General features: G+C 38.4%; 1 protein-coding gene across 4 annotated transcripts; it reads left to right on the forward strand.

The window, feature by feature from the left end:
* TRIM23 (tripartite motif containing 23) lies at nucleotides 1-26,665 on the forward strand. Of its 4 annotated transcripts, XM_075138304.1 has the most exons (11): nucleotides 2-124; nucleotides 968-1,130; nucleotides 11,802-11,923; nucleotides 12,821-13,099; nucleotides 13,726-13,908; nucleotides 14,457-14,672; nucleotides 15,732-15,866; nucleotides 21,164-21,293; nucleotides 21,414-21,524; nucleotides 22,951-23,075; nucleotides 23,425-26,665. In XM_075138304.1, the coding sequence occupies exons 1-11, from the start codon at nucleotides 23-25 to the stop codon at nucleotides 23,602-23,604; spliced, it is 1,746 nt and encodes a 581-aa protein (XP_074994405.1). In that variant the 5' UTR covers nucleotides 2-22; the 3' UTR covers nucleotides 23,605-26,665. The 4 variants fall into 4 exon arrangements, with proteins under 4 accessions (XP_074994406.1, XP_074994407.1, XP_074994405.1 ...); XM_075138305.1 differs by lacking the exons at nucleotides 22,951-23,075; nucleotides 23,425-26,665 and adding an exon at nucleotides 22,276-22,343 and having other exon boundaries at nucleotides 1-124; XM_075138306.1 differs by lacking the exons at nucleotides 22,951-23,075; nucleotides 23,425-26,665 and adding an exon at nucleotides 22,279-22,343 and having other exon boundaries at nucleotides 1-124.
* Nucleotides 26,666-27,024: the final 359 nt, after the last annotated feature.

Consider the following 27,024-nt stretch of genomic DNA (forward strand, 5'->3'; position numbering starts at 1 on the left):
GCTCAGCTCCGCCCTCCCCAAGATGGCGGCCTTAGGTGTAAACAAGATCGGGGCTGGTGCCGGGCTGGACGGTAGCCGGGGGTCCGGTGGCAGCGGCCGCGGCCCGGGTGGCGCCGCGGTGAAGGTGAGACGGGCTGCTCGGCCCTTCGCGGCGTCCGTCTTGGCCGCCTCCTGCGGCAGGCTGTGGCGGCCGGGGTTGCGCCGTCGCTGCCCCACCTGGGGGAGGGGATAGCGCGGCAGTGGGGTCTCCGCGACAGAAGGCGTCCCCTGAGGCGGGCCGCTTCGGAGGCCCTTTCCCCGCCTTGTTCGCGCAGAGCCGCGCTGCCGTGGGGTGCCTCGGAGCGGGCTGCGAGGCGTGAGGCCTCTGAGTGAGGGGAATGGTGACTGCCTCAAAGCGGGGAGCCGGCTCGGAGGAAACGTGACGCCTGGACTCCCTAAGGTGGTTAGCTGACGCTATTGTCTTACGGATTGTCGGGTGGGTTTTTTTTTTCTTCTAAATGAAGATCAATTTTGCTTTTTATTAGCCGTTTAAGATGTTCCGATCCCCTAACTTGGTATGACGGTCCTTTTTCTGTGCATCAGCTATGAATGGAAACTTTCTTCACCGGCTGATAGTCTGCTTTGGCAGGGTCTTGCCCTCCGTTTCCTTTTCCTGCAAGGACGTTTCTGCTTACGTAGGTGTGCTGCTTGACCAGTGGGCTTTTCTTGTGGCAGTGCATTAAACGAAGTAGACAAGAACTAGTGGTGATCAGGTGGGACGCTGAAGAGTTAAAATGTTCTGTTCATGTCTATTCATTTTTAAAGTATCATTCGTATGATCATTATTGGTGCATACAAAGCAAAATTAATGACTATCTGCTGCAATTGCAGGAAACTCTGTAAAATAAACTGAGTCATATGGCTTACTGTATGAAGTTCTGCTTTTTTATCAGCTGAAAACCAAATATGGTCTCTTTTAAAATTACAGGTTCTTGAGTGTGGAGTCTGTGAAGATGTATTTTCTTTGCAAGGTGACAAAGTTCCCCGGCTGCTTTTGTGTGGCCATACTGTCTGCCATGACTGTCTTACGCGGCTTCCCCTTCATGGCAGAGCAGTTCGTTGTCCTTTTGATCGACAAGTTACTGAACTAGGTAAGAAAATGTAAGTCTAAAGTTCTTAAAACATGTCAGCCAAGGATATCTAGAAGATAATGCTAGATACAGATTCTTAATGCTTCACTTAGTGGTCATATTTCCAAGTAATGAATGTGCAGTGTTCCTTTTCATTCAGAGAAGCTCATAGCACTGTTAAGCCCTAGTAAAGTAGGTATCTTAAAAAAAGAAAGTCAAGATTTTATCTTCTTGAACCTAGGCTTGTAAGCTTTATACCTTAAAGTCTTTTTGTACACCTGTATTTACAAAGGAACTACTTTATTTTAAATTGGTGTCTGAGGGTTCCTGAATGGGTATTAGTTTCCTGTTGTCCTAACCCTAAATAAATCATGCAATTAAATAGGTAGTTTTTCTGACAAACAGATTTGTCTGGACTCATGGTGAAGTGATGTAGAAGGAAGTATCAGTGATAACAAACCTGTTTTTTAAAATGTAAAGTGATTCTATATATGCAATAACTGATAGTGGCAGGCTATCAACAGGACTTCCCCTGCTGTAGGAGTGTCTGCGGACAGTATTTGAAAGGATAAGATACAGCTTTTATCCAACAGTGGAAGTTTATTTTAGGCAAAAGATGACACATGCTTGTAATTCCTTCAGAATAGGAATTGCCATTCAACATAGAGATTACAGAGATTACAGGATTACAGAGAAGATGAGTTATCAGAAGAATTTGTACTGAGAAGAACTTGCTAACAGAACTAGCTCCAGCAGTTTTGAATAGCACAGGGGAAAAAAGCTGTTGGAAGGAGGAGAATCATGAGAGAAGGAGATCTCTAAACTAGTAATCCATGAAAGAAATGCTTAAATAGCAAATTTGCTCAAATAAGAATTTACTTTGCAGTAAGAGAATCTGCTAGATGATAGACCAAACTGAGAGGAATATTAAGGCACTCTATGGAATGCTTTCATGCAAATAGGAGTCAGGAAAAGAAATATCAGTCTCGTATGAAAGAGGGGTTTGTTTTCTAGAGGGAGGGAAGTGGTAAGTATGCGTGTCATGAATAATTGCCAATCTAGAAGACGTGGTTAAAAGAGTCATGATTTGTTTTATTTCTTATCTATCGCTATACAGCTGCACAAGATTTTTAGGGGGGAATGTTAGAGCACAAGACTCAGTCCTGCTGTTGTGAAACATTTCTGTTCAAGACCACTGGTTGTCTCATGTAGAGCAAAAGTAGCATTTTTATTATATAGGGAACTTGTCACTTAGTTTTTATTGTGCATTTTTTCTGAGGCATCTGTAAATATCCTATCATAATTTTCTGTGGGTTTCAGGTTTAACAAAAATGAAGCTTTATAAAAACATTGAAAGTTTTTTCATCTTATGTAATACTGAGGAGCTTCTGAGAAAACACAGTGAAATGTTATTAAACTTAAAAGGCTCCTACAGATAGGAAGAGGGAAGAAAAGCTTCAGCTTTTGTGTCTAGGATAGTAGACTTGCATCCTACTGGCTACTACTAGAAAGAAGGATGATATGCTGTGACCAGCAGTTACTCAAAAAACTGCTAGGTAGAAAATTTTAGCAAAACAGCTTGAAAGTAAAAATACTTCTGTGAACAGAAATGGTGAATTGGGGCAGAAGAGTGTTGTAGCCAGTTTTAGTCTTCCATAAGAACTGTCTTAAGAAATACTGCCTCCAGCCTGTGAATATGGGGTGTTTTGTGGAGTGCAGCTAATCATGGCCCCTCTTTGAGGCGTCTCTGCATTTGTTGTCTTGCTCTAATCACCTACTAGTTGGTTAAATCTGCTGTGCTTGTAGTTCTGTTTCCTTCTGAGAGCTCAGGAGTGGAGCTAGGAGGGAGGCATGGCGATTCTGGGAACTTCTCATCCTTTCCTCCCCTCCATTTCAGGGCATGTGAGAAAGCACGCTCCATTTTCACCCATTTCTGCAATTGCCATTCTGCCATTTGATGAAGTAGTCTCAGGAAGCTGTTTAGTATCTAAATCTAGATTATAGGATCGCTGCCAAGAGAAAGTTCTCTTGAAAGAAAAGCTGTATAATCAGGGCGTAAAGCTACCTGTGTTGAACGAAGTTACTTAATCAGTAACTGGATTTTACAGATGCTTTTAGTTGGTCATTTAACCTATACAGTGGAGCAGACAGGCTTGCTTGTATTCCCTTACTCTTATTACTAAATCACTTAATCCTATGTTTGTCCACATTTTCCAAGGAATCTTGCAAATTTTTTGAAAGAAATATTCAGGGATCTATATATGTATATAGATACATAGATATAGCTGTATTTTCTCCATTCTGAAGTGGGCACTTGATTTAAATTTACTGGCCTGTCTCTTCTATATATATATAACTGTATGGGAAGGCAGGGTTAGAAGTACTTTGTCAATCAGGATTTCTGGAAATATGGAGTCTGCAAGTGAAAATTGACAACACATCATTTGCATGCTTAGCAAAATACTCTAATAGCTCATAAAATCTTGCTATGAGAGAAAATATTTAGTAATGAACTGGTAGGACTAAAGCCTGCCCAAACCATATTACTTTGCAGAGTAGACTAAACATAGATTTTTTGGGTTTTTTTGAGGATTCTTTAATGAAGTTGCCTGTGATTAATCTTCTAGTGGAGAATTTTAATTGAGTATGTACACGTTGAAGGTATGTGAGCTGTCTAGGGGTTATCTCCAACTGGATTAACATACTTTAACCAAAAAGATGTAATGGAAAAGCTTTTTCAATTTTCAAAATTTTGAGGCCATGTATTGTGGATATTATGTTGGCTCAGGCAATATATTTAGGCAAAAATGTATAAAATGGTCTTTTGTAGAAGAAGAGGCTCCTCTTAAAGCCTTTTCCTTAAAGTATCTTGATTTGGGAGAAGAGGTGAATAATTTCTTGCATACTGCTTTCTCTCTTCTTCCTGCGTTGGATTAGTACGTTGGTTTTTTTTAAAATACATGGACCAGGGAACTGTTGGGAAGGATGTGCTTATGTAACAGCTTTAGAGACTCTGGCTTTTGACTTTAGCTGAGCAACTCTGCTAAGGAAGCCTTTAACAGTTTATGGCTCAGGTGGACTCTGCCTGATCATCACATTACAGGGCTGAAACTATTTTCTATGATTAGAAGTTGTTGAACTGATGTATGCAGGTATTGGCATCCTTCATGGAATCCATCCCATTGGTATTGTTTACATTTACATGTTCTTTTGCTAGTGTTTGAATGCTAAGATAAAACTTCAAAACGTTGTGCAAGAAAATATAGCTATAACATAACATTCTCTCAGCTTTGTTCAGACATTTAGACAAAAGCTGCTCCTTTATTCCTTGCATTATTTATAATCCTTTTGCAGACAAGCTTCATGCTTTTGAAAATGATATTTGTATTGTTGGCTGGAGTCAGTCTTAATATCTTCACCGTCACTATCTCATTCCTGGCTGACACACTTCCTGCTATTCATGTCTTATTCTTCTTTTGAGAAGAGACAGTCAGATTGTGTAGTGGTTTTGTAACGGGCACAAACATCCCTTGTAGGCACAGGGATGAGATCACTAGACTCTTTTACATTTGTGACCAAACCAGAATTTGAACTAAAGTCCATGAGATTAAATAGATGTATTTACATGACTCGTCTTCTAGTGTTTTTTAATATAAAACAAACAGTTAATCAGATGTGTTGAAAATGTATATGTTGAGTAGGTAATAATTTTATAGTAGGTTTAGTGTAAAAAAAAAAAAAAAAAAAAAGCAAAGCAGCTTTTTCTCAAATACATAAACTTTATGGTAGATACCAGTGAAATGACACATGACTTTCTGTATGATAATGCATGTTTTATAGGGTGCTTACTGGTTATAAATTCTGTTTTAGTAGATTAATAGTTGATATGTGAGCTTTGCCTGTTTTTCCATCTGTGTCCAAGATCAACAGTGCACTGACAATGTATAACGTGTATTAGCAAATGCCAGGATATATAATAAAAAGTTAAAGAAAGAATGTAAAAGCAGTGTAACTTTGTTTCTCCTGACAGCTTTAAGTTATGAACTAGAAAATAAACACAGAATAGCTACAGATGTATTTTTTATGATCTTTTCTGTTGGTTACATTTCAGTAAATTAGTTCTGCTTTGGCTCTTCTGGCTTGGCTTTCTCTTCGTGCCAGACGTGGAACAGAACTAACATGATTAAAAACAGATATGAGAATGTAAACTGAGGAGAGTACTTCTTAGTTTGTTTTTTTTTTTAAACAAACATATTAAAACCTGTGAAAGAAAATGCTTTTGTAAGAAACTCTATAATGATTGAACAGCTTCTTCCTCGCTCAGCCTTATCCAATGTTTGCTTAAAGGCTAAGACAATGTTTGCTGAAAGGCTAATTTGCTATAATCTATTTCATAAAGTAGGTTTATCCTTTTGGTGTGTGTACATCCCTATATACTCTACTATTAATGGCTATATAGATTAGTGGCTAATCTGGAGATACGAGGTCCACGTTAGTATCAGCAGCCATTATATTCGTGTGTTGTTAATGTACAGTATTTTATATACTGTAGTAACTGAAGGGTATGCACAGTCAGTTTGCTACGGGACAGTACTGTTCTAAACCCTGTAAAAGAGAACAGTCTAGCTACTTTTCTGTGCTTTCTGGAAGTTAGTGTCTAGAAATCTGTCTAGATATAGTGTCAGCAAATCCAGACTCAGTTTACAAACTGGTTTGACATAATTTAGATTCTAAAAGTAGTTATTGCGCTCTGTATTTCCTCAACTTGTAATAAGTGGTGACTCTTCCTTGCTCTGTGTTATGAAAAACACTGTGATCCTGCTAGGAGTGCTAGAGCTAAAAAATAACTAAGCTCTGAAGTCAGAATATATCAAGGTAGATGACTGTGCTGGTGGTAACTGTAATTGTGGAGGACCGGAACTAACTTCTGTAAACTCCTTCAAGATCTGTGGTAAACAAAAGTTAAAATAGTTCTTCTTTTGTTCATAATTTGTTTTGAGGAGTGCCCTGAGCTTAGACTGGGTGTTTGTAACGCTATCTGTACCAGAGGAGGCCTTCACTATGGAACTGATAACTGCACAGAGCACTGACATGCCTTTGCTTTATACCTAATTCAAAGTTACTAACCAGTACCTTGATAGGCCCATTTCCAGAAACAGCAGATGTGCTAAAATGAATGATCTTTTACTGATAAGCATGTTTTTTTAAACAGATAGTCAATGTTTGTTTTGTATCAGTTGAGGGTGTTGGAGGGGAGAATAGCTTATATATGTCCTATTTATGGCTCTAAGAAAACAGTATTTATCCATTTATCTGTTCTCTGAACTCTGCCTTTTATCTGTGAGGCACATAACTTCTATTTTGAGTTCGGCTACTGAGAATATTACGGTCAGTGGTTTAAACTGTGGAGAAAAATGCCTGGGAAAGAAAGTTTCGTGTAGCAAAACTGGAAGCTACACAAAACAATAACGTATACAGTGTGGATATGTTGGTTCCTGTTCACATCTCTCTTCAGATGTATCATAGCATTGTTGCTGTCTTTGGCCAAATGTAGCATGCACCTCATAAAACTACTTGTTCTTCTTCCCTTGATGGGAAAACAGTTGACATGTGAACATTCCAGTCTTCCATGTGTAATGCGGCTCTGCTCTTTGAAACAGTACTGCAGGAAAAATGTTTTCAGGTAGTAAAAGCACTTGCATGTATTTCAAACAAGTTTTGAAGTATTATTGAAAGCCAGTCTCGTTTTTCTTGTTTCATAGCTCTTGAAGTAAAAGAGAATGTTGTGGTTTAACTCCGGTGGGCAGCTCAGCCCCACACGGACGCTTGCTCACTCCGCTGCAGTGGGACAGGGTAGAGAATAGGAAGGGCAAAAGTGGGTCAAGATGAAGACAGTTTAATAGATAAAACAAAAGCTGTGCACACAAGCAAAGCAAAATAAGGAACTCGTTTACTCATCCACTGACAGGCAGGCATTCAGCCATTTCCAGGAAACCAGGGCTCCATCACCCATAGTGGTTACTTGGGAAGACATACCCCATCACTCCGAACATCCCTTCCCTTACTCCTTCTTCGCCCCAGCTTTTATTGCTGAGTACGACATCATATGGAATGGAATATCCCTTTGGTCAGTTGGGGTCAGCTGTCCCAGCTGTGTCCCCTCCCAGCTTCTTGTGCACCCCCAGGCTACTCGCTGGTGGGGCAGCATGAGAAACAGAAAAAGGCCTCGATGTTGTGTGAGCACTACTCAGCAACTGCGAAAATATGGGTGTGTTATCACCACTGTTTTGGTCACAAGTCCAAAATACAGCCCCGTACCCGCTATTATGAGAAAATTAACTCAATCCCAGTCAAAACCAGTCTGCTGCAAATCCAGACTCCTGTGGGAGCTGAAGATCCATATTCTTAGAACCATGAAAATGACCATTATTCTCTGGCTATGTGTATCAAGCAGAGGAGCAGTGAAACATGAGTATTTGGGATGGGTACTTTGTTTTGCTGGTTCTCATAACTGCCTGGTACTCATAGTAGCACTATGGAACAGCATTTACACTCTAACGATACATCAAAATCTATGGAGTGTTTGATAAATCTCAGTATTGAAGAAGGAAGACTTAATGTCTGTATAGGATCAGTGAATCTGAATGCCAGAAGGATGCAAAGGGCATACGTGTACCAGACCACCACAGGGCAGCATAATTTAGGAGTTACGAAATGACACTCAGGAGAACCCAACAACTCAACTCAACTTTCTCTCTCTTAACTATGAGAAAAGTTTGGCTCATATTCTTACTTGGGTATGTTTGCATGAAGTACGAAACAAATATTTGAATTACAAAAGCAGCATGCATATGCAGTTTTGTCCAGATAGTGGTGTCCCACACTCTAAAAAGTAACTGCAGCAACCTTTTCTTGTCTTAAAAACACAGTTCAAAAGTTCCATCATATAATGGATGAGTCAATTTCAGATCCTATGGATTCTGTTTAAATGAAAGGTGAGATTTCCAGGCACCTTCTTAGCTACATAAGTGTACATCTGTCACTACCCCGGGTGCTACTGGTACCTTCTATCATTCTACTCAAAGCTTGCAATGTGCGCCCCCCCCCAGTTCCTTTTCCTGAAGTTAGTAGCTTCTGTACACTTATGTAAATATCTGATAGGAGATATCTGAAAAGGGGTAAGGGCAATGTTATGTGACGAAACTAATGTCCACATCTTGCCTTCCTTTCAGTCCACCAAAGTGCTCTGTTAGTATTCAGCAGTAATGTTGTGTATAATTAAGTAATTTCTTGAGCTTGTCTTTGTTCTCAGATATGTTGTTTCAAGAGCTGGTAAAAATAAATTCAAGAGTTAACTCTGTGATATTTGTCAGGAAAACAGGATGTTTGGAGCTTTTAATGAGGATTGGTTTATATATCTGTGTTCTATCAATTTTGGTGAACTGATCATAATAAAATTCTTGAGACAACAGCAGAAGAGCTCATCATAGCATTGAGGCTGGAGGAAGAGCACATGCATTTCTGTAGTTGTCCTTTCCATATTAGGAATTGTTAGCAAGTAATTACACCCTCTACCTGGAGTGGTACTATATATGAACAGCCTTGTTTATGCCAGTTAGGAATTAAACTGATTCTGAACTGTGCAGTAGTAAGGGCAGTAAACAACTTCAAAAGTTGATCTGCCCCTGATTTTAAAGAAGAAAAGAAAAAAACCCAAACCTACACACAGAAGTGACACTCAGTCTGGAAAGTCATAGTGAATTCAACACTAAGCTCCATGAAAAACACCTTTCTATTCTCAGATTGTCCATCTGTAATTGGTTGTTCCTGATTTCCAAAAGTATGTAACTGTGATTCAGCAATGGTAGTCAGCTATTGCAGTTAATCAAATATAACTTTCTAGATGTTGTATATTGAGGAGAACCTCAGATTTTGTGTACTCAGTCCTTGAAAATGGCAAACATCCTGTTTGAGGAAACCATACTAAATTATGGGTTTTTTCTTTTACATGTAACAGCTTCACTGAGAGGAACTTGCTAGGTCCTTTCTGCGTTAGATGTAAATGAGCCATCTCTTAAGAGCGCAGGAGCAGGCAATTCCAAAGTGTTGGAGGTCAAGCAACGGGGCGGAAGACTGGCTTGGTTGAGCAGGGATCTTCTTCTAGGAGTTAGGCGGTAAAGGAAAGTGTACAGACATTGGAAGCAAGGACAGGCTTGCTGTTCGCCGCTGTAGGGAGAAAATTTGTGTGGCCAACGCTTGATTAGACTTCAGGCTGGCCACCACTGTGAAGAACAACAAAAGGCCTTTTTTAAATATGTTAACAGCAAAAGGAGGATCAGAAATAACCTTGGTCCGTTGCTTGATGTGGTTGGTCACCTCACAAATAAGGATGTAGACAAAGCGGAGAAGTTTAATCCTGGGGTAATCCTGGCTGTACATACAAATTGGGGGATGAGAGGCTGGAGGGCAGTCCTGTGGAAAGAGATCTGGAGGTTTGGGTTGATGGCAAGTTGAATGAGAGTCAATAGTGTGCCCTGGCAGCCAAAAGGGCCAGCCGTGTCCTGGGGTGCATCGAGCACATCATAGCTGGCCGGTTGAGGGAAGTGATTGTCCCACTCTACACTGCACTGGTGCAGCCCCACCTCGAGTAGTGAGTGCAGTTTTGTGCACCTCAATATAAGAAGGACATCAGACTATTAGAGTGTGTCCAGAGGAGGGCAACCAAGGTGGTGAAAGGTCTCGAGGGCAAGACTTAGGAGGAGTGGCTGAGGTCACTTGCTTTGTTCAGCTTGGAGAAGAGAAGGCTGAGGGGTGACCTCATTGGAGCCTACAACTTCCTCATGGCAGGCAGCGGAGAGGGAGGTGCTGATCTCCTCTCTCTGGTGACCAGCAATAGGACACAAGGAAATGGAATGAAGCTGCATCAGGGGAAGTTCGGACTGGGCATTAGGAAAAGGTTCTTCACTGAGAGGGTAGTCGGTCACTGGACAGGCTTCCCAGGGAAATGGTCACGGCACCAAGCCTGTCAAGAGTTCAAGGAGCATCTGGACAACACTCTTAGTCATATGGTTCAGTTTTAGGTAGCCCTGTGAGGAGCAGGGAGTTGGACTCGATGATCCTTATGGGTCCCTTCCAACTTGAGATACTCAATGATTTTAATTCTCTCATTTGGGAAGAGAATGAGCGAAGAGAATGGGCCCAACCAGTGAAGGTCAGCTTTGCAGAAAAGTACCTGGGGGTCCTGGTTTACCTGGTGTGCTGTTGTGGCAAAGGAGGCTAATGGTATCCTGGGCTACAGTAGAAGGAGTGTTGCCAGCAAGTCCAGGCTGGTGATCCTACCCCTGTCCTCAGCACTGGTGAGGCCACGGCTGGAGTACTGTGTCCAGTTTTGGGCTCCCCGGTGCAAAAGAGATGTGGAGCTACTGGAGCAAAAGGCCAGTAAGATAATGAAGGGACTGGAGCATCTCTCGTATGAGGAAAGGCTGAGAGATATTTTACAAGTATCTGAAGGGAGGGTGTAAAGAAAACAGAGCCAGGGTTTTTTCAGTGTGTCTAGTGACAGAACTAGAGGCGATGTGCACAAACTGAAACATAGGAGGTTCTGTCTGCACATAAGGAAACAAATTTGACTATGAGGATAACCAAGCTCTGGCACAAGTTGCCCAGAGAGGTGGTGGAATCTCTGCTGGATGTGATCCTGGGCAGCCAGCTCTAGGTGCCCCTGCTTGAGCAGGTGGACTGGACAAGGTGATGTCCAGAGGTTCCTTCCAACCTCAATCATTATGTGATTCTGTAGTGATTTAAAAGTAATGATCCAGTGCTCAAAGATGATGCTTCATCTCTTGAGGCACCTTTACCTTGCAACAGAGAAAACGTCTTTAAATTTATGACAGTGGTGCTGAAAAAAAGTCAAGGGATGATACTTTCTTGGAGAAGAAATCACTAGGGTTCTCATATGCTACATGGCCTATGCAGGTAGCATTTAGCAGCAGTTATGGGGATGCAGTTCTGGTTTTGCTTCTCATCATGTTGCTTCATGTTAGCCTCTAAAAAATCAGGATGATACAGGAGTAGGCATGGACTTCTGCTTTGCTTTAGGGAGTGTGAGATACTTCTTTTTTGCTATATCAAATAGTGGTGTATGTGGGTCTGTCTTTCTGAATATTGTTTTAACTCTTATTCAGGTTTTTACTGGACTGAGATCTGCAGTAGGTGTTGCATCTTGTGATTCAGGGAATATGAGGTTTGTCAGTGTGACTTCTTCACAGCTTCTGTTAGTACAGTAGAAATGTTCGCTGTACGTAGTTATGCAAAATATTAATTTTTATGATACACTAGAGTTTGTGTGTTCCTTGTAGTCTTTAGTTGTTAGCTATTGCAGATTATTTTACAAGTGTTTTTACTGAGTTTTTGTAAATTTTTAATAATCTTGGCATCATTTAAGTAGGGAAAATCTGCATAAATATTAAATAGTTCCATGATGGAAGGAAGGAAGGAAGAGGATGGAAAGGTGGTGTGAGCTTACATAGAAAAAGTGGTAGTTGTATCTCAGCCTAGTTAATATCGCTGTAGTTAATGTGTTCTTAATATTTGTCAGAATCTCAACTGTGGTTTATAGAACTTCTCATGATGGTATTTGCTTGAGGTTTTTCTTCCTCTCCTCCCCTTCATTTAACTCTTCCTCAAAAATAGGAGATTCTGGTGTCTGGGGCTTGAAAAAGAATTTTGCTTTGTTGGAACTCTTGGAACGGTTGCAGAATGGACCTGCTGGGCAGTGTGGGACGGCAGAAGAAGCCATTGGTCTATCTGGAGAGGTACTGAGTTTTTAAAAAAGCAAAAAGTTTGTTACATTTGCTTAATGTTATCTCTAGATAGAAAAAAAAGAAAATCAGTTCTGTGCCAAATATAATTTCACTAATAATGCTGTTGTTTTCTTTCACTATCCAGTATTAAGGCTTCAATTAATTGCTTCATAATTAAATGCTAATCTGTACTGACTAAAGCAGAAAATAAAAAGGTATTTCCAAGCACGCATACTCTTTTCCCCTTTTTTAGGCTTTTAAGATTTTTAGAAAAGCTTACTCATTTGGATTCTTTAGTTATAATGATTTAAGGAGAGTTTTCTAAAACTTCTTAGAAACTCTTCCTGAAGACTTCAACTCTTCTTCTCGAGTAGTTGCCTTTTATAGTCATTTGGTATTACTACATCATGTGATAGTACTTCATTATCAAAACTAGCTACTTTAATTGTTTCAGTATTAACAACTGGTATGCAAGAAGTATCATGCAGTGCCATTCTAGGAATAGGTAACTGTCCCAAAGTGCCTGTTTGTCCATTGGTGTTTTGTCTGTGTCTGTAACTTTGTAATTCTTTGTTCTGTAATAACTGCTTTGGAGAAAATTACTGGAGCCTGAATTATTTTATCTTCCAAACCTTTACAACTTCACTGAAGTCCGGATTTATAAAACCACTGAACACCTTTAGAATAATTTATTGGAGTTGACTGTAAAGGAAACTGACTTTTATTTTTTTAAAATTCGTTGATAACTTAAAATCAAGTTTTCAAAATACTCCAAATACTTGTTAGTGTGTAACTTTTAAAGAAAGTCTGTTTTCAGACTTATATTGGTGGCAGGTCTTCCGATTTTCCTCGGTTATTGGGATTAAATGTTAACAACTTCAGTTTTGTCTTTTTTTTTTTCTTTGTTAGAGTATCATTCGTTGCGATGAAGATGAAGCCCATGTTGCATCTGTATATTGCACGGTTTGTGCCACTCACCTGTGTGCAGATTGTTCCCAGCTTACTCATTCTACAAAGACACTAGCAAAACACAGGCGTGTACCTCTTGCTGATAAGCCTCATGAGAAGACCATGTGCTCCCAACACCAAGTACATGCTATTGAGTTTGTTTGTTTAGAAGAGGGCTGTCAGGCGAGTCCTCTTATGTGTTGTGTCTGCAAAGAATATGGGAAGCATCAAGGTCATAAGGTACTGCTAATAATCCGTTTCTAGTCATGGCATGGGGTGGCTTGCATAATTATTTATCCAATGGAAGTACAAAAGATTATCAAGAAAGGAGGGTAGATTCTTGGTATGTCTTTATAGAAGTAACTTAATACTGTTCTTTCATTTTCCCTTCATTTCAGATAACTGCCATGGTAAAATTACAAGCAAAAAAACATTATTTCTAGGACCACAATAAGCTATTTATATATTAAGATGGACAGTCCCTTTATCTGATGCTTTTCTGAACTTCTCACAGTGTTAAGTCACCAGTTCTGAAAGTTGTTTTCATGATGCAAACACTTGGGTTCACCCAACCTGGTGCAGTCTAACCACCCTTCTTTTTTTATAATTGATTATGGTAAACAGGCAAATTTTTATGTTTACTTGTGTAACTGCTAGATGCCTATCTTAATGTCAGCGTAATCTGTAACTCCTGATTGCATTTTAAATTGCAAGATGGTTTTAAATTCTTACTTGCCTTTCCTATACATATGTATATGTATATACATATACACAAATATATATATAAAGAATATGTAATAAAATAAAAAAGATTATTAAGGAAGATATTTATGATGGATCTTTGATATGTTGCTTTTAATTAATAGCATTCTGTCTTGGAACCAGAAGCAAACCAGATTCGTGCATCCATTTTGGACATGGCCCACTGTATAAGAACTTTCACAGAAGAAATCTCAGATTATTCCAGAAAATTAGTTGGAATTGTTCAGCACATAGAAGGAGGAGAACAAATAGTTGAAGATGGAGTTGGAATGGCCCATACTGAACATGTATGCTGTTTTTCCTTCCCTCCCCCCCCGCCCTGCACCGAATATTTGCTTTTTGTAATAACCAAGATGAGGAATTTCTTTGAAAATTATACATAGGTTTTATAAGACAAGACCTTAAGTTCTTATCTCTACCAAGTCAATATTAAGGCTTAAGCAAGCAAACAGAGGGGAACTTGTAGACCGTTACAATTTTTTTAGGCTACATGAAAATAGGGAGGCAGTAGGGAAAGCCGTCTAACTGCTAATACAGTTTTGAAGTACTGTGACAGATTGCATCTGTTCTCAAGTGCTGTGATAATTGAGGCTTTTTTCCTGGTCATTTTTAGTAAGGTGTGTATACATACAACTAAGCTACTTTGTTATTGGAGTAACTTCTTGGAGGATCTTGGTCTTAGGGCTGATAAGACTTTCTGTATAACTGGGACTTGAACTGAGATGTAGCCAAGCAGATGTGAACATAAGTTAGAAACTGGAATAAAATGAAAAATGTACTTCTGGAATCAACTGGTGTCTTTAATCCTCTGGATCTCCTGACTGCAACACTGTAGGTACCAGGGACTGCAGAGAACGCTCGCTCATGTGTCCGAGCCTATTTTTCTGATCTTCATGAAACCCTTTGTCGTCAGGAGGAAATGGCTCTTAGTGTTGTTGATGCTCACGTGAGAGAGAAGTTGATTTGGCTTAGGCAACAGCAAGAAGACATGACCATCCTCTTGTCACAGGTTTCAACAGCTTGTCTTCATTGTGAAAAGACTTTACAACAGGTATGTTGGCAAGTGAGCTGTCACATATGGCAAGATATGCGGAACTGCAAATCAAGTTTAGGCTGCAAACTAAAAGGTTAGATGGTACTCTGCATCTTTATTTCCTTTACAGTGTTAAAACAATAATGATATAACATGAGATTGAAGTATTCATTACAAGGGGATGTTAAACAAGGATAATCGGTACAAAAGCATCAAGTCCTCCAGTTGCTGGAAATGCTGTGGCATGATTCTTTTGTCTGGAGTAATTTCTGGTTGGTTGTGAGGTTAGTGGGAAGAAGAGATGAAACTGAAGCAAAAAACCTAGAAGATTCATAGGAAGGATTTTACAGTTGCAATTACCAGTATAGATGTTTGAAGATAGTAGGAGAAAATGTTTTAGGACTAAATAACTTTCGGTAGCACTTGTAATACAGGTAATTCAACATATTAAACGTGTGAAGAAAGTGGCTATATGAGAATATCTGGTTGGTCCATTATTCGCTTAATTTAGTGATAGCAAGATGTAAATAGTATATGTAGCAAACAGTAAACAGTGTGAGAAATTACTTCATTAATGTGTTATTTGTACTTTTTTTTTTTAATTTGTTTAGAGCTAGTGTCTGGTTGCTTAGTCAGATGTACTTTTAACTATGCAAATGTTTCCATCATTAATGGGTGGATATTAATGTTTTTGTGTTGTGTGTTGCTGTATGCTGCAAAGCAGCTGCTCTATTCCAGCTGCTGGAATCATATATGAATGATATAAATATTCTTTATATATTACATTACTTTCTCTTATAATTTATATTCTTATTCCTACAGGACTAAGAGAGGTCAAAAAAAAAGTTTTTTGTAACTGCATAACTATTTACTATCTATTAGTATTAAGGAAAACTGACAAGGCCTTCACATTTGTATTGCAATTTTAAATCTTTGTTTTGTAAATGCGAGTTTCTTTAACTAGAGTATTTCTATGTAAAATACTTTTATCTCCAGCCATGATATTTACCTTGTGTTTGGTTATTTTAAGTAAGTTACTAAAGGAAAGGCATGCTTTTGTTTTCTTTGTCTGTTTAGGATGATTGCAGAGTAGTGTTGGCCAAACAGGAAATTACAAGATTGCTAGAGACGTTACAGAAACAGCAGCAGCAGTTTACAGAACTTGCAGATCACGTACAGCTGGATGCTAGCATACCTGTCACTTTTACAAAGGTATTCTTAATCTCATGGAAGTACAGTTATCTGCTTTATGAAGTCCCAAATGTAATTTAAAAGAAAGCAGGAATAATATATGTTCATTATGATGCTGTATTTGTTGCAGCAAATTTAGGCAGTTCAGTATCAGTTAGAGCCACAGTGTCTTATCATGTAATGAGTGCCATCCGGTATTTGAGCAACAAAACTGCTGTGCTGTTATAATCAGTGTGAGAAACTACATCAGTAGCTTGTTTGAACATTAGCTGCTTTCTTTTAAATATGTAAGACTGTATTTGTGAATTCTAGAAACATCTTTCTTTGGAAACATCCCTGATTTGTTGTACATTCAAATCAGACCAGGAATCTACCCTTTGTTTTTCCATGTATTTTTGGCTTTTTCGTGAGGACAGCATACCTTCTGCAGAATGTTTATTATTTTATTTCCTGAAAATTGCACACCTATTTTTAAATGCAATAATGCTATTACAACTTTCAGTTCATAATATTAAAAGTAGTGTATTTCTTTCAATTCGTTAAACGATAATTTGTCTTATAGTTGCTTTATACACTGATAGTTTAGCCACAATTCATCTTCTAAGTAGTTTTTTTATTGCTTTAATATGATTTCAATACCACCTATTCTTTAAAAGAGATGAAATTATTTGGAGTTTGATAATGGTGATACTTTTCACATAAGGGAGTAAATAAGTTTGAAACTCTAAAGAACAAGAAGTACTTTGATTTATGGGTTTTTTTTGGTTCTGAATGGGTGAAAGAGGAATAGGATCTATTGTTGCTGAGATGAAACTGAGGATTTAACTGTTGCTGTTAAAGCTTTTAATCTAAGGAAATGCATGCTTCCATAGGGATTCTATCCCAGTCGTTGTTGATGTCAGAAATTCAATTTCTTCCAAATAATTTGTTTTGTAACTTCAGTACATTTGAATTTCCATGTAATAATTGCTTTGTCAAATCAATAACTGCAACATTTTCACTTCTGCCCCTCCCTTCCCTATTCAGCAGGGTTAGTAGGGTCAGGGAGACCTCTTCTGCAAACCCCCATTGTTCCATGAATGAAGCAGCATTCACATTTCACAGATGATGAGTTGCATTCTGTGTGTTCAGAGTTGATTGATGCTGCCATCTCACAGGGCTGAGTCAGAGAGGCATTTTTGGATGTCTGGTTTTGCCTTTAGGAGCTGTTAATCTGAACTCAGAAAATTTTTATTGCGAATTTCTGAGCATTTGGAAAGAAAATGGTTGCAGCCAGCTAAGCTGTAATAGGAGGTCTGAAATACGTCTCGGCTTGGGGGACCCAGAAGTCTTCCAGTGTCTCTCTATACCCCACCTTTCTTTAGAAAGAAATGGAGCTTCTATTGTTTTTCTCCTGTGACAAACTGGTATTTTTGTGAAATCTTGTGAAACTTAGATTCTGAATTTCAAAGGTGCCAAAGCAAATGTCATTTTTCACAAAAACAGCAGCAGCTGTGAAAAAGTAAGATGAAAATAATTACTTCAGTCTCTTACTTTCTATGTTTCTTCACTTCTGACAAAGTTTAAAGCTCTCTTTCTACATAATGATTTTCTAGAATACTGCCGTGCTGATGGACGCTGTTGTGACTTGTAGTGAGGCTTGTTGTACCCGAAAGGTCTGTGCCTAGCAACAGATTTTAGAAAGAAATAAAATCTTCAGATCAAAAACTGTAAACTGTTATTGTATCACTGAAAAGGTCTTTCCCAGGAACTCTCATGCGCTGAAGGCTGCATCCATTATAATAGTAAAAAAGCATTTCAAACAGATCAGAGGAACATTCCATATCCAGTGAAGGTTGTGGAGATTTAAGGAGGGGAGGGAGAAGTCCTTTTCACTATTGAAAGTGAGTACGTTTTATTCACATTTTTTGTTTCACTGATGACATGAAAAACATGGATATAGTGCTATTTCGTCCTCCTAAACCATCAAGGGTTGCCACATATAAAGCTCTGAAGGGAGGATTTGGAGAATTCCAGGACAAGATGCTGAAAATCTTTCAAGAAACATGTTAGTATATAATAATTTTTTTCCCAAATTTTGTTAATATATTGTTTCCAATGGATCCGTCTTTACCTACGTATTTATGAGGATTTTGACCAAGTAGGGTTGAGATGTCTTCATGTATTTAGCTTGTGGGCAAGGAAATGGCTCCTCATCCAGCAGTGTGATCGTTATTTGATGAGAGAGATTGCTTTTTTGTCCTGGTCAAATGAAAGCAGTGGCTGTGGAGTGTTATATACCGGAATAGCAATTGGTCATCCTAAATATTTGCTTGTACGTACTGGGGAGAGGGAAAAATATTAAGAAAACAGTACCTGGGATAGTAAAGAGCACTTATCCATCAATGTTGAAGCAAGTATTGGAAACTGCTAACCCTTACCAACACCAAGAGTACCCAAGAAGACAGTAATCTATCAGAGGGAAAGCACTTAACACTTTGAGTAAACCTATATACAGCTCTTGTCACGTCAACAAATTTCTTAACAAAGACAAAGGACGAGGACAAAAACCAAGAGATCACAGTTGTTGTATGGGTTTTTCTTCTGCACTTTCTATACTGAGATTTAAGAAAACACCAAGTTTTACTTGAACAGAAGTCACAGGTTACCTGTTTTTAAGTATGCTATCAAGTTATGCACCTGCCAGGCATGCAGACACTAAGGGGTTTTACTGGCCAGATATTTTAAATAACATTTTTGATTAAAGGTTCTAATATACTTGATGCAAATTTTTTTTTTATCTGTCAATTTCTAGCAGTGATCATCAATAGTCAATTATTTCTGACTCATATTACAGGTGCTACACCTTGTTTTTTGAGTAGGAACTTTTCTTGCAAGGTTCTTCCTGAAGTGACAGATCTACTCACACAAGAAGTGGAAGTTTAGTGTCTGTCACAGATTGCATTTTGATTTCTTCTGAGAGAGTACAAACATACTGAGAACAATCTGGTTTCACTCTAAACCTTACAGAAAGCAAACTGCAACAGGATGGCTAAATTTGAGAATCATTCATGTCCTCCACTTCCCTGGTGCTTTAAGTTGCACAGGCCAGCGCTGCCTCTGCCCTCCAGCTGTGGGAGCTGTAGAGGTGACTGGTGCTTCTGGTGGAGCCCTGAGAGGATGGATGGCCACGACGGCTCACGGTCAGCAAGGTCTGGCCATAGCCAGGGTGCTGCCTCCAGCAAGAAACCTATAAACTTAGCGGCTCTATCCAGAGCTGCCTCTTTTCGTTCCTTCTTCCTTTCAGGCACAGAGAAGAACTGGGGAGATTCATCCCCAGAAATTTTAGACAAAATCAGGACTGAGGCTTGAGTGTGAACAGGGTGCTGGAGGCATGGCATTTTTTAGACTCTTCAGTGCCTTTTGCATAATTCTTTGTGTTCTTTCTCTTTGCCTGCATCTTTCCTGCTGATGTGCTTGTCAAGAATCTGCCCACAGGTTTTTCTTCTCCAGGAGATAATCCTTTCTGATAACATGCTGTGTTGCAATGTTGTCACTGAATTTGGCAACTTCAGCTCTGAATCAAAAAATCTAGAACTTAGAGCAAATGTATTAAAAAGCAAATAAGTCTCAATGTTTTATTTTCCAAATCTCAAATATTCAGTTAGTCTTTTGGTGTTGGAGCACCTGCCTTGTGTAGGATCAAAGCTGTAGCACTGAAACTGCTCAGCTTGTACAGATTCAGATAAAGTCATTTTTTCACAACAAATAGTTACCCTGTGGAGTTCTATGCCAAAGATCTTCTGGGCCCTAAATGTCTGTGGTTTCAAGAAGCAAACAGACAGATTCATAGATGAATAATATGTCAAGATCTGTTAGTCGCAGAAACCACACTTTGGCTCAGTAAGTCCACGAGCTGCAAGCTGGTGGACACAGGGAGGGTATTTAGGGGAGTTATCACTATGTGCTTTCCCTGTTCCTTGCTTTCACATGTATCCATCTCTACCTAGTTTCAGACAATGTGCTAGATTAGGTGGACCTTTGATCCGACTCTTATGCTTACAACTGTGATGTTGCTGACTTTTGCATTGTGGTATTTGCATAATTTTTCTTTTTTTTGTTTTTTTTTGAACCAATGTCTCGAGGTGTTTTTACTTTCTTTGGAGATTGCAATAGCATAAGATCATTGAATTAATCTGTGTTGATTATTCTGGCAGTATGATACTTCATCTGTGACAGAGAGGAGAATGGAGTTGCATGTCATGGTGACATATATCCAGCTACATAATGGATCCTCTCTGTGTGTGTATGTATATATGTATGTGTCTTTCAAGTCACATGATGTAGATGTTTATACCTCTGGTCACACTAGTGGATGTTGGTCTTGTACCAGGAAAGGTTGTAGCATTTTTGCACTCAATAAATAGTATTTCTAATGCAAGAAGAAATAAAAAGCTGTGTGGGGTAGACACAGGTTTTTGTGTATTGCTTGCCCAGAACAGTGCTGTCTGGATTTTGCAAGAAAACAAATCTATTGCCGCATAGTTCTGATGATTGAAACTCTGGTATTTCATCAAGGTAGCATTTCTAAGTACTTCAAAATATATTTCAGGGATACGTAGTAATCTTAGCTTTTGTTATTTATTTTGCAATTTACAGTTTTCTGCTTTATATTAGTAATACCGCTTGATCGCATTGTTAGCGTCAGCTCGTTCAATACTCACGGTAGCTTGGTCTAAACTACAAATAGGAAGTTGATTCTCTTTCCTCGCCTCCAAGCAAGATTTGCAGGGTTTTTTGTTTATTTTTCTTCACTATTTCAGATTACTTCTTAATGCTAATAATGTTGCTGTTGTAATGTGGGAAAGGATTGGAAGTGGCTTGAGGTCAAGAGGCATAGCTATGGAGCCTCCAGCAACAAAATAGTTCTGTATGTGGGGGCATTAATAATGTTACAAAACATAGTGGAAAAGCTACAAAACTAACAGAGAGTTCTCTGGTCAGAGAATTCTAAGTAACTGCTACAAACAACTCCTCATGTGGTTTGAGCCAAGAATGATGAAAGAATTTGAAATTTTATCAAGTAAGACATACTAGCATGAGATTGGCTGTCTCTCTAAAAGGTATGTGATAACTCAGGCAGAAGTTACAGGTTCACTACAGAGATTATTGGATGTTTTGGTTTATATTATTGCTGGAGGTGATTGTGCTTTCTATTTTTGGAGTCCATCCATTTAATCACTTTACAAATAGTGACAAGGTAAGTATCTTAAACATAAGGGTTTTCTAATTTGAGTTTCCTAAACTTGCTCTTGTTTTGTGTATGCTCTTTCTTCCAGGACAACAGGGTACATATTGGACCAAAAATGGAAATTCGGGTTGTCACTTTAGGATTAGATGGAGCTGGCAAAACAACTATTTTGTTTAAGTTAAAGCAAGATGAGTTCATGCAGCCAATTCCAACAATAGGTTAGTAGCAACAATTTAAATGTAATGATTTTTCTGAATGTTGACTTACTCATCTGTAGAATTTGATTATTTTATATTCATACAGAACAAGACTATAAAACTTTAATATTTTTATTCTAGGTTTTAATGTTGAAACAGTAGAATACAAGAATTTGAAGTTTACTATTTGGGATGTAGGAGGGAAGCACAAATTGAGGCCCTTGTGGAAACATTATTATCTCAATACACAAGGTGAGACGAATACAACTTTTAAACTGTATTTTGTCTTCTAGCTTGTATTTCAAAGCGAAAAAGACTATTAATAGGAATAATTTATAACTGCAGAAAATTGTTCATCTAATGCAAAGTACAGCTGCTAGATTCATGAGCTAAGAAATTTTAATCCAGGTGGTCATAGTGTCTGCTGCATGATAAAGGTTCATTCTCCATAAATCCATCAGACAGTTAATGGAGCCAAATAAAATTAGAATCTGTTAAACTGGTTCTAGTTGACAACAGACAAGGTGCAGCGTTCCAAAGTTTGCATAGTGAGAAGCAGTACTTGCCAGATATGAAATTTAAATAGCACTTGAAATGAAAATACTCAGCCTTTAGGAGCCTTTAGTTGGCAATTTAAAAAATTCTACAAAGTTCTGTAACTTCTGACTTGGTATTGCAGTGTAATATCTGGTCATAGACTAGCTTACTGATTCTGAAAATATTGATCTAAATGGTGCCAACTTAGAAATTCATGCTGTCCTTCTGTAAATCATCCATAGCTGTGTTCCAATTTAGACAGGGGTTTCATTCATTTATTCAGAATTATCTGAAATACTTAGGAATGACAAACATCAGCTTATGTGTTCCACTTTGTGCATTATTTCAGCCTTCATTGCCAACTTTAACATTTTACGTTGTTCATCTTTTCAAACTTCCAAAAATTTTATTTTGGGATTTCTGTTGTCCTCTTAAAACTTACAGTTTTACTGTAAGTAAACACCAGTAGTATGGGATCATGTCTGCCTTGAAGAATTTTACGTTGGAGAGAAAGTCTAAGCAGTTAACCTGGTGCATCCCGGCAGTAAGTTTTGTTTAGTTTTGGTGTTGGGGGTTTTTTTCATTGCAAAAACCATGGGTTTAAATTCTGTCCTATCTTTCTGGCATCTTGGTTACTCTCTGTAGTGGATAGTAAAATCTACTGCTGCTGTGTCGGGACCATGTCAATCTTCTCTGGATTGTGTAGTCTGTAGCTGAAGGAAGCTGTGCCGATTTGGCTGAACCTGTAGATTTTACAGCCAGTTAAGGGAAACTAGAACAGTTGTATGGGAGTTGATTGAGTATAAATGGATTAAGAAATGGTTTAAACTGAGATACTCAATCTACACATAGTAAATCTGGTTTTAGACCTAACTAGTTAAAATAATCACAGCCTTTATGTTAGACTAGGCAAAAAACTTCAGACTTTTTTTCCCTGTTTTAGGATGAATTTAGGTTTTGTTAAAAGTGTGGAGGTCTGTAAGGCATTTCTCAGTCCTCCTGGATTTGAAATTGAAGGTGCATTCTGCTGATAAACTTCACATGGAAGACTGCTGGAAAAAAAGAATTGTGTAAATTGAAAGCTAATTTTACAGAGTTTATATTTGAATGTGTGTAAAACATTTCTCTCTCTCTTTCATAGCGGTGGTGTTTGTTGTTGATAGCAGTCACAGAGACAGGGTCAGTGAAGCACACAGTGAACTTGCAAAATTATTAACAGAGAAGGAATTGCGGGATGCCTTGCTCTTGATCTTTGCTAATAAACAGGTACTTGTGATTATTTTCACTGTTACTCTTTTCCTCAGTTTGTGTATCAAATTCCAACTTTCTGAAGTCTCTGCTATGGGTAGGGAATGGTAATGTGGAAAGCATAAAATGGAGCTGTTTTCCTTATGTTTAATGCTGGTAAAATAAGTGGTGCTAGAGTGCTTAGTAGATTCAGCGACCAGTTTTTGTTTTACGGTAAGAAGTAGTAAACGCGTAACTGTTTTATCTGGCTTTTGTGTTTGGGAAGCTTTTATGTGATCTGTAGCGTCAGTTGAAGCCATTGGTTAAAAATAAAATACAAACATAATACAGAAGAATAATTGAGTCTTTGTATCTGATTCTGTTGCAGGATGTAGCAGGTGCGCTTTCAGTGGAAGAAATCACAGAACTGCTGAGTCTCCACAAACTCTGCTGTGGCCGTAGCTGGTATATTCAGGGTTGTGATGCCCGAAGTGGTACGGGACTTTACGAAGGATTGGACTGGCTTTCGAGGCAGTTAGTGGCTGCTGGTGTCCTGGATGTGGCTTAACTTTACAGCAGCTGCAATTTAAGGTTGTAGTTTACTGTTTGGTTTTGTTTGCACGATTTAGGATGTTGTAGCCAGGTCTGCTGTCTGAAGAGGGGACTTTTAACTTGGTGGTTACAGAAAAATATAAGCCTTTATCCTAGGTTGGATAATTGGTTCAGTAAACTTGTGCTATTATAGTGTTTTTGAAATTTGATACATTTACAGGTAATGGAATGGGCTCGTTACAAGGGTGCCTGAAAATTCTTTTTGGTGAAATTAGGTTGCTACAATTTAAAATTCTTCCCTAATAAAACATGCATTGGAGTTCATTTAATAATTATAAGAAGGTTACAGTAGTTAATTAGTGTCAGAAAAATTTTGAGTGGTTTAGAAATACTTTCCCAGGAAACTATTTCAAAATCCATCTCAAGTTATTAGATTAGCTAGCTCTGTCTATTAATCAGAAATAAATGTTGCTACTCTTTAATATCTAAAGAATGCATTCATCTAAAGGTGACATTGAAAATTACAGGCAAATACACCACAAAAAGAAAATGTTTCCCCCATTATGTATTAGCTTCCCTGTTTGTTACCAGAAGGCAACATAACTGGGCAAAGAAAACTGAGAATGGGGAACAGTGTTGCTGGGCCAGGGGGCTCTGACATTGTTGAGCTAGTCGTTTTCTAGTTGGGGGGGAGAGGCTAGTTGGGGTTTTTTGTTAATTGTACACCTGCTAAATTATTTATGGACAGACTATAGTGATACTGAGGTGAAAGTGTTTTGTGCGTGCTTGAGGACATCATCTGCCTTTAGAGATTAAATTTACTCCTTGAGAAGTCAAATGAAGTTTAAAAAAAAAAACCTTCTTAAAGAAGTCATGTCAATCCAGCTATGTACTCTTATGTAGAAGTCATGCTTCCAGATTAAGGTAGTGGCCTTAAAATATTAAATAACACAATGTAAAAGCAGTGTACACTAATTATAACTCTTACTTAGAAGAACAGATGGTAAAATGTGATATAAACCTTCCATAATTAGATTTTCAATTCTTTCTGTATCTTCTACATGGAACTGTCAACAATGCCCCTATTTTCGAAGATTACTCATTCACAAACCCATGAAATATGGGGGTAGTGCTGTTTAAATTTGGAGAAGGTTGCGACGACTTGGTGATGCCTCTTTTTCTGCTGCACATGCAGCTCTGCTAACAATTTTATCTGTCTGGTACGCACACCAGAATCTTCTGCCCTCCTCTTTAAGTGCACAGCCATTGCCAGTTGAAAAAGCCATGCCATGGACCTCTTCATGGTGGTAGAGGAGCTATGAAGAGCATGGCCAGTAGATCAAAACTGCGTATCATCACTTTTCTTACTGGAGTAGAGGTGAATCGGGAGAACCAGAGAGTGGGAGTGAGCAGTGTTGTTTCACAGAGGGTAGATATTTTTGCCACACTGAAAAGCATGTTTACCTGTGAGAGCTCTGAACCGCACCTGGCAAAGAAAATGTATGCCATTATCTGTGGCTATGGCTTTTATTGTAATATTACCAATTTTATGATGTTTTCCCACTACATACCTTAGGTAAAGCCAAGAATGTATAAACAAATAATTTAGTACATTTGCACTTTTCTTTAAGAGGAAGCAGTTAAGATAACTACTTCCTCATAATGACACTTATTTGTAGTTTTCTCTTGTTACTTAAATTTCATGTAAATGGTGTTAAATGCAGTTTCAGATTCAGCAAGTCTAATGACTTGAATAGTAGCTGAAAGAACACTAAGCTTTAGTTAAATGTTTGAGAAATGAGCTTCAATGCCTACGTATGTACATAGGTACTGAGAAGGGGTATTTACTCTTTCTTCGGATAAACTGATAAATTTGGTTTACAACGGAGTGAAAGGTGTTTTCTGGCACCTACTGAACGAAAAATTGTTCATCCTTCCTAGCCTGTAACTTCTTGCACAATATACAGTTGGCTGCTCTGACTTGAACATCTGCTTAGCTCATACTGCAGCGCAATCCCAGACCTAGTTGGGGCTGACTGTCCCTCCATTGCTCTTTTCAAAATCGGAACAAGTTCTGCTAAGCATGGTAGATACCTTTTCCTGGAATATTTTTAACAGAGAAGGCATGCATGCTTTAGAAAAATCCTGATTCTGTAATTTTAGCTGACTTATGCTTCAGTTATACATGCCTCTCAGTATAGTTCTAGTTCTACTTTAAAATGTTCAAGGTGACCAGTTTGGATTTTTTGTAACATTACATTTGAGGGCAGAGGAAAAATTGTCACTCATGCATATTTTTGAGTACAAAGGATTCCTTGTGACACATGGAGTGCTACCATAAAAGTGTTTTTAAATGGAATTTATTTAAGATGACTTGAAGTAACTGTGAAAGTGTTGCATTAGTCTGTGAACTCTTCAGTGTAAACAGGTACACCAAGAGGTTTATTTGTATTATAAATACTACATATAAACTGCTTCAGTTATAAATTTAAGCTTGTTTCACCAGTTTTACTGAACTTTAGTTTTTAGTGTAGACTTATGCAATACGTAATTGGACTATTTCCTCAAATAGAACTCACGCAAGCATTACTAACTGTGAGGATTATTTGAAAAGACTGAGTAACTTTTCATAGGATTTTGACTTAATTGTGAAATTGAGTAAATACAACATCCAGTGACTGTGTTGTGGCTTTCTTTAAAGAATCTCAATTCAAAACCAGTATGTCTAGGCTAACTGAAAAATAATGTTTTATCACTTTACATGGTCTTATTGTATGCTACCCTCAAATTTATTGTGGACTATATGGTACATGAGGGTTTTATTCTGAGATAGTTCTTATTCTGAACTGTTGGGAGTAGGTGTGGACGTTACGTAAAGATTTCTTGAAAGAAAGGGCTCTTTTAGTGGAAACAATTCATGAGCTGCTGCAATTTGAGTTGCCCAGAAAATGAATTCTTTTCAATAAAAGTATCTGAAACTTTGAGAGTGAATTTTAATAAACTTGCCTTTTTTTGTGTTAAGGCCATCCTTTTTTTTGTGTTAAGGTCATCTCAGAATAAAGGTGTGCTACATTTAACTTACTGTAGAATTTTTTTTATTGATCCCTGAAGATATTTATCTTACTGAAGAAAAGCTTCCTAATGGTAGCAGCTTTTGAAGGTCTGAATTTGATTAGCATGCATCACATCTCATTTCATGAAGTTACCAGAACTGTAAACTCCTGAGCCTTGTATGAGTGCAGTGGTGTTATGTGAACAGAAACAGTCAAAGGTAATGTTCTCTATTTACAGCAGACTTAACTATCCAACAGAGTAACAGGACTGTATCAGAGAACAGGTTCACAACAGCCTGAGTAGTTGTCTGAGCTTTCATTGAGGGCTGTATCAGAAACACCTGATGTGAGCTTAGTTCAGATGATTGCCATCATTTATTTTA

The sequence above is a fragment of the Calonectris borealis genome, chromosome Z (assembly GCF_964195595.1).
Source record: "Calonectris borealis chromosome Z, bCalBor7.hap1.2, whole genome shotgun sequence".
Lineage (NCBI taxonomy): Eukaryota > Metazoa > Chordata > Aves > Procellariiformes > Procellariidae > Calonectris > Calonectris borealis.

What these genes read in the sequence shown, in the direction of transcription:
- TRIM23 (XM_075138304.1), top strand. Translation starts at nt 23, where the DNA reads ATGGCGGCCTTAGGTGTAAACAAGATCGGGGCTGGTGCCGGGCTGGAC. An exon ending in CCATTGGTCTATCTGGAGAG is followed by an intron (nt 11,924 to 12,820) that starts GTACTGAGTTTT and finishes TTTCTTTGTTAG; the next exon opens with AGTATCATTCGTTGCGATGA. An exon ending in TTATTATCTCAATACACAAG is followed by an intron (nt 21,525 to 22,950) that starts GTGAGACGAATA and finishes TCTCTTTCATAG; the next exon opens with CGGTGGTGTTTGTTGTTGAT.